The sequence below is a fragment of the Alosa alosa genome, chromosome 7 (genome assembly GCF_017589495.1).
Source record: "Alosa alosa isolate M-15738 ecotype Scorff River chromosome 7, AALO_Geno_1.1, whole genome shotgun sequence".
In the NCBI taxonomy this organism is placed as follows: domain Eukaryota; kingdom Metazoa; phylum Chordata; class Actinopteri; order Clupeiformes; family Clupeidae; genus Alosa; species Alosa alosa.
In genome coordinates this window covers 27,463,465-27,470,941 of record NC_063195.1, presented here as the reverse complement: position 1 = coordinate 27,470,941, position 7,477 = coordinate 27,463,465, and the positions used below count along the sequence as shown (strand labels likewise).

Sequence of the window (7,477 nt, the reverse complement as noted above, 5' to 3'; positions counted from 1 at the left end):
AAAGATGTCTGTGAAGACATCCTTAAGCTCCCTGCGCAGTCCTTCAGCGCCACGACCTGGGATATTGTCTGGCCCTGTTGCCTTACGGGTGTTGATAGCAGCAAGTGTCCTCTTCACGCTGTCGGCAGAGAGGCACAGGGGCTGCTCATGTAGAGGGGGATGGGTCTTCTGTGGGCAGGTGCTGTTTTGTGCTTCAAAGCGAGCAAAGAAGCGGTTCAGGTTGTTGAGCAGAGGGATGTTGCTCTCACAGCTCTGTGGCGCGGGCTTGTAGTCCGTGAGGGCCTGAATGCCCTGCCATAGGCTTTGTGCGTTCCTGCTGTCTTTGAAGTGGGTGGATGTCTACTGGAGAATCATCATTTCTGGCAAGTGGAATCATGTTTGAATTGCCTGTTTTTCTAAATTAAGTCGGGAATCTTGTTTTAGAAACAAGTGTAACCTTCTCGAAGAGGACCATTGTAAAAGCCTTCATTGTCATGTAATGTGGGTCACATGTCTGCCTCCATAGCTCTATCCATTGTCTGACATTGTATACGATCCTCGAGCCCTATACACCTCAGACCTTTCACAATCATAATGTGAAAAAAAAAATGTGCCAGCGTTACCGTGATCAAAATGGTTAATGTGGTAGCCAATTGGACAATTGGATCAGCAATTTGTGTAGGACTAGGTAAGCCCAATACACAATAACGGGAGATGCATTACAACGCCTACGCCTACATTAAAAGAAAGGGGAGCATTAAAAAATAAGCCTAGGTTTAAATTTAAACAAATGCATTAAAGTTTGTTCAATCCGCTGTTGGCTATGACTTGATTCATTCGTCATAAAAAATCGATAAAGTCTAACAGAGCAGGGTAAGGACAAACTTGCGCGGAACAAGATTATAGGTTTGCAATCTTGGTGAGCTCATATGTGACCTTAATGTTCTAGACCTCTACACCATTATGCACGTATAAACTATGAATGTTACAAATGATTAAAATGTAACGAATGTATGTTAAATTAGAACCAAGATTCTCACATAGTCTGAGCTAGAACAGAGTTCCCGGGGGAAAAATCCGCGAAAACATTTGTTGACAAAAGACTAAATATCCCGCCACGACAGCTGTGAGGTGTAAGTACTTCCTATTCGCTGCTAAAACGCTTGTAGCCAATTAAATGATAGACATAAATGACGACACATTCGAGTGACAAATAGACTTCAGGGGGCGGTAACACCAGCTGAGGCATACTTTGTAAATTGGCGGTAGTTCGGCAGTTTGACTTACTACACAGAAGACCCTGTACAACGTTGTAAGGAGAGGACTCCAGTTTTTGACTTCCAGGTAAGAAATGTGATCTTCGTGTTGAACTTCTAGACATTCCAAACAGTTAAGTCCTTTTTTTTTATTATTAAGGTGCGATGTAGTTGCACTTTTGAGATTAATGTTAATGTATCTTCGTTCTGGAAGAAACGTAACGTTATCGATAAGTTAGGCAGCCTACTTTGGCGCCGAATTGGAGCTTACTAGCCTACAGGCTAAGTTATTGAGTAGTAGTAAAACAACAGTTTGCTGTTGTGTTTATTTCCAATCCGAACAAACAAACATCTTTACATTTCATATGACTATTGTAGTGAATTTGTTAAATTAACGTTTCCTTTAATTGACGTTCCAGACTTGGCGTAACTTTAAATGGCCTTTGATGTTAACCAAAGTCTGATAACTTTAACGTTAATGTTACTAACAAACTTAAGCGTTGCATCACTGTGACGCTATTGATCCAGATTGGCATCTTCACAAATGTGTCAGTATCGAAACATTACTGTCAAACTTGTATTGATAGTGTAAGGTCGTAGCCTACATGCACACAGTGAATAGTTGGCGCCACCTTTCCGGCGTCGCATTGTCCTTCCGCCATCGAACGTTCCCGCTACTGTATGTAGGCCATGTAGCACTTTCACACATTAATGTGAATTTACTCCGGATACTGCGAAAGAAAGACCTTAGAGTCGCAGTTAACTACTAATTTTAATCGTTATTAAGACATGTCTGCTTATGATCATTTTGTTAAACTGATCTAGTCCTCGAGATCACATTCAGTTTGTGTAGATGCCAACTTATGTATACTTCGCCATCAACGACTATTTGCATTAATGTTGCATGTATCTAGATAGTCAATGCAATACTCTTGAATTTTAGACAAATATCTCATTTTAGATCGTGTTTACCTCAGATGAACGAACAACACCGCTGTCAGCACGATGACCGACTTAGTCCTGTGATTACTGCAATTCACTGTTTCTCTTGTCTCTTTTAAGTTCGTACTGCAGCCCAGAGCAAAGATGCCCAGCACACGCTCTCAGAGACAGCCAACCCTGCAGTTCCCCCGCCGCAAATCCTCCAGGGCCGTCTCCAGCTCCAAGACCACCACAGAACCCGAGTCGGAGGCCCCCCCTACATCAGCAGCCGTCCAGGCCCAGAATACCCCCCTCTCCCCCAGGCATGTTGCCCTTAAGAGTGCCCCTCTGTCCCCCAGACTGCCCCTGAGCCCACGGAAACGCATGGGTGGGTACAAAGCACCGCTCAGACACATGACATGTCATGCTCGATGGTGTTTTATGCCCCCAACGTTGACTTCCAGACAGCTCTGCCACCGCTGACTCAAAAACTCCTAATCCTAAACCTAACCCCAACCTTAACCCATGCCTAACCCTAGTGCCTTCCAGGCAGCGCTGCCTTGAAGATGACGTTGGGGGCATAAAACACCAAGAAACACATGGCTTAATGAAATGTTTTGTATGTATGTTTTGAGTGCTGTTGAATAAACACAGACTGGCTTTGCTAGTTTTGCTAGACCCACATTTTTTATACTTGTGTATGTTTGTTTTATATCTGCAGATATATGACTATTTTAGTCCCATCCCAGCTTCTATTGATCTTGTTATCTGGATAGTTGTGATTCTGTGTCCAGTTGGCTGTAAATTCACTGTGGATGCCTTCTCATTTCAGGTGATGAGAATGGGTGCAACACCCCTCTGTCTCTGCTGGGGTCTCCCCCAAAGCAGAGCCGAGTGGCCCTGACGTCCCCCCACAAATCGGTGCTGTCCCCCCACAAACTGACGCTCTCCCCCTACAAGACGAAGACGGGCTCCCCCCGTAAGCTCTCCTTCGACGAGAACACCCCGGTCTTCTCTCCCCCGCCTCCCTCCAAACAGGTGAACTTCCCCCTCTCCCCCCGCTCCTGCCCATCCCCCAGGCGACAGGAGACCCCCTGCAAGAGCCCTCGCGCTCACCCCGCGGGGAAGGCTGTGAGCACCCGCCTCTTCTCTGAACAGAGTGAGTTCCACCTTGGCGTTGTTTAGAATCCATATTCATACCTGTGTTCGCTGTCAATTTACGTTTGTGGTCTATGGGATATCTAGAAAGTGGTATTTAAATAAATTATTCTGCTGATGGTCAGCGTTTGATTGTCCTGGCATGATTGTTCACGTTACGCAACAATGTGACGTAAGTGACACTCTAAAATGGCTGCTGTTCATGAATCTCTCCATTGCATACAAAGATGTCTGAATTACCTTGGCTGACCGTGTGAAAATTAACTCTGGTCTCTGATCGTTTTTCCCGTAGAGTCCCAGTACCAGAGTGTGAAGCGGGCACTCCACACGGCCGTGCCCGAGCGTCTGCTCTCTCGCGAGGCCGAGCGCGCCTCCATCGTCTCCTTCCTGGAGTCCCATGTGGTGCCCGGTCGCCCGTCCAGCCTCTACATCTCTGGCGCCCCCGGCACGGGCAAGACGGCATGCCTCAACTGTGTGCTCCAGGAGAGAGAGGTCAGTGGACCAGGCGTCCGGCCAGGATCGGACAGTCTCTGGAACAATTTGTTTTTTGCCTTCATTCACAAGCCAATATCGTAGATATTCTATAACGAGCACCCGCAATCGTTAAATAGAAAAGATTATTGGCTTGTTCTTGTAGGAAAACCTAAAAACGTAGCGCTTAACTCTTGAGGCTGGTTATTTTTCCAAATCATATTTCTGCGAGATTCGTCATGGTCATTATTATACCGTTTAATATAGTTTATCATACAGCTCTATACAGTTTGGTTACATTTCCAGTTGATTTGACCCTTGTCCGTCTCGTCTCTGGTGTCGGTCAGGATCTGCTGAAGGACGCGCAGAAGGTGGTGATCAACTGCATGACGTTGCGCAGCTCCCACTCCATCTTCCCGCTGCTGGCCAACAGGCTGGGTTCCGCGCGCGGCCACAACGAGGGACGCCTGGAGAAGCTCCTCACCAGCGCCGGACCCACTGTGTAAGAGCAGCAAGCACCATTGCGTTTAGATAAGGGTGTCATCAGAACTATGTCTCAGGGACCCACAGTCCTGGTACACACAGTTATGTCAGTGCCAATTTGGAGTACTTTTATGGCACCCACATATAATGTATTCAGTGATGCATATAATTGTATTCTTTGGCAATTTATAGTACTTTTATAAACGACGACAGTTGACTAAAGTGCTGATTTATGGCCAAATTGTTCATTTATGCAACATTTCTCTAATGTTCCTTTTGTTTCTCTCTGATGTGCACCCATTAGCCTGTTGGTTCTGGATGAGATGGACCAGCTGGACAGCAAGAGCCAGGATGTTCTCTACACCATCTTTGAGTGGCCGTACCTCCCCAAATCTCGCCTGTGTCTCATCGGTGAGTGTCCAGCGTTCTGTGTGGGCGTGGAAGAAGCAGCTCTTAGACCTTTTTGCGGAGGCTTTGCAGTTTGGTTCCGCTTTAGATAGTTCTGGGGATGTGTTTGTACGGTAGAGATGCGGCTCTAATACCTTTTTCTCATGGGCAGGCATTGCCAACGCTCTGGACCTGACTGACCGCATCCTGCCCCGGCTCCAGGCCAAGCCGCACTGCCGGCCGCAGTTGCTGCACTTCCCCCCCTACAGCAGGCAGGAGCTCACCGCCATCGTCCAGGACCGCCTCGCACAGGTACGGACTGCAAGCCTGAGGGCTCAAACAAAGCTCAGCAGTGTGGACTACTGTGTTGATGTGTATACCCCTTTATGGAAGTTCTATGGGACGGCACACAGATATTTGTTCAGTGTGCTTTTATTTACTCTGTCATCTGTCCGTCCGTCCGTCTATCTCTCTCTCTAGCTCTCTCTATCTATCTATCTATCTATCTAATAGAGATAGTACTGTACATGATTGCGCTTCATATCCCAGATTGCCATTAACACTTGATTCCTCTTGCAGGCGGGTGGAGATGGCGTCCTAGATGCCTCAGCTGTTCAGTTCTGTGCCAGAAAGGTGTCTGCTGTGTCAGGAGATGCGCGGAAAGCCCTGGACATCTGCAGGTGAGTCCACCAGCCAGATGTGGCCAAACATTACATGGCGAAAGGTCATCTTTAAAATGCCGGAGCTTAATCTTGGGTGAAGTTGTTTCCATGTAAATTACAGGAGACTGTGAAGTCATCGTGGCTTGAGTTGGCGTTGGATTTAACAGACTGTTCTACTTGCTCGAAGACTTGGGCTTGCAGTGACCTTACTCTAAATGTTTCCCCATCTCTCTCTTTCTTACAGGAGAGCGGTTGAAATGGTCGAGTCTGTTGAGCGGTCGAAGAAGTCTTCGGACTCCGCTGCCGACACCAAAGGTGTGCGCGTGAGCGTGCCGCAGGTGGCCCGGGTGCTGTCGGAGGTGTACGGCGACCGCATGGCCAGCGGCGGGGGCAGTGGAGCGGACGGAGAGAGCTTCCCCCTCCAGCAGAAACTCCTGGTCTGCTGTCTGCTGCTGCTCACGCGCAGTGGCAAGAGCCGAGAGATCCCCCTGGGCAAGGTGAGCGGGCCGTTTCTACAGACCTGTAGGGCTCAAGCTGTGCTGAATGCTGGCATTGCAGCAACTGACTTTTTATATGGTTCTTGATTTGTATGGCAGGTCGGTCAAGGAGGTAAATTATTCCTCTAGTGGCTCAGCATGTTCCATAGGAATAGAAGTGTAAATATATGCTGAAAAATAAATATATAAGTTGGTGTGGATCAAGAGACTATAAGAAACTACTAATAAATGGGCAGTTATTATTTATAGGCTGATGTGAACACATTGCATGAATCTTGATGACCTAGAACATTAAAACCCTTGAATGAAACATTGTTTGAGTGTTCCTGTAGCTAATGGAAACTCTTGTTTTTTCTTTGTGTTTAGCTGTCGGAGGCGTACGCCAAGCTGTGTGTCCAGAGGCAGGTGGGGGGTGTGGGGCAGGGCGAGTGCCTCTCCCTCTGCAGCCTGCTGGAGAGCCGTGGCATCTTTGCCCTCAAGAAGGCCAAGGAGGCCCGCCTCACCAAGGTACACACACGCTTACATCTTCATACCAAAAGCCTTCTCAAACACACTCACACACTCTCTCAAACACATCAGTTCTCTGGCTTTTCCATCACGCACTCTCAAACACATTGGTTTTCTGTTTTTTCCATCTCCCACACACACCACACACACACACACACACACACACACACACACACACACACACACACACACACACAGAGAGACACTCCGCTCCATCTGTCTTGCCATTCTAGTCTGCTGGGAATCGTCAGAATTCTAATATTTGTCCTTTCTTGTCCTCCAGGTGTCTCTAAAGATCGAGGAGAAGGATGTTGAAAACGCTTTGAAAGACCGTGCTCTCCTGGGAAGCATCTTAACAGCCGGTCTACCCTGAACACACCCCTTACCCAACTGCATCAAACTCTCCATCACATATTTATATTTGTACAGTGTACATTTTTGTAAATCCCCACATTTTTATTTGTATATATGCTTGTTTGGACAGATGACTCATAAGCAGTTGCTGCTATAGGCCCATCGCAAATACATAGTATGAGTACCTACTGTATGGGTGAGTTATTTTAAGACTGCGCCCTTTGAGGACTATCATCGAGATTTTTATTTTTTTATTTTTAATTGTCTACCTACTTTTATTATAGAGCATTTCTAAGAAATTTGAATTTCAGAAAGTTTTGCCTTAAACTTTATAGGTTTGAATGAAATGCTTCTCAGGTCAGAACATTAATGTTTATTTTTTTTAACCAGTATTTTATTTTTTGAAGTGGTTGAATGGTGGTTTCCCATTCTGTAGTAAATGTACATTTTGCCTGATTTAAGTAAATGTACACAACCTTGATTCAGACTGGTGAAATTGTTTATTTCTTGTGGAGTCCACTGGTCTAAGAGTCAACAAGTTAGTCCTTACCAGTGCATTTCAACCATGGTGGGGTCTTTGTATAGTCTGGGAAATAATGGAATGATATAGTTTTCCAGTTTTGTAAAAGACTTAAGTCTGAGAGGCCCGGACCCGGAACTGTTACTGTTTACTGTTACCACCGATACTAACCAGTATTTTCTTTTTTTTTGTGTCGTGATGTTTTTCCCATATTGTGAAGTGTAGTAATGTACATTTTGCCATAATGCCAATTAAATAAATGTACGTTTCCAATGGTGATTC

At 46.0% G+C, this 7,477-nt stretch overlaps 1 protein-coding gene across 1 annotated transcript; it reads left to right on the top strand.

The window, feature by feature from the left end:
• The first annotated feature begins 1,213 nt into the window (after positions 1–1,213).
• cdc6 (cell division cycle 6 homolog (S. cerevisiae)) lies at positions 1,214–7,474 on the top strand. The gene is made up of 11 exons (XM_048247129.1): positions 1,214–1,323; positions 2,298–2,544; positions 2,989–3,315; positions 3,607–3,806; positions 4,133–4,287; positions 4,573–4,679; positions 4,828–4,967; positions 5,235–5,335; positions 5,562–5,814; positions 6,181–6,321; positions 6,605–7,474. Exons 2-11 carry the CDS (start codon positions 2,322–2,324, stop codon positions 6,692–6,694), a joined length of 1,737 nt encoding a protein of 578 aa, XP_048103086.1. The 5' UTR covers positions 1,214–1,323; positions 2,298–2,321; the 3' UTR covers positions 6,695–7,474.
• Positions 7,475–7,477: the final 3 nt, after the last annotated feature.

Coding starts and splice junctions, on each gene's coding strand:
- cdc6 (XM_048247129.1), top strand. CDS start 2,322: ATGCCCAGCACACGCTCTCAGAGACAGCCAACCCTGCAGTTCCCCCGC. Junction 4,680..4,827: donor ATCTCGCCTGTGTCTCATCG/GTGAGTGTCCAG, acceptor TCTCATGGGCAG/GCATTGCCAACGCTCTGGAC. Junction 4,968..5,234: donor TCCAGGACCGCCTCGCACAG/GTACGGACTGCA, acceptor TTCCTCTTGCAG/GCGGGTGGAGATGGCGTCCT.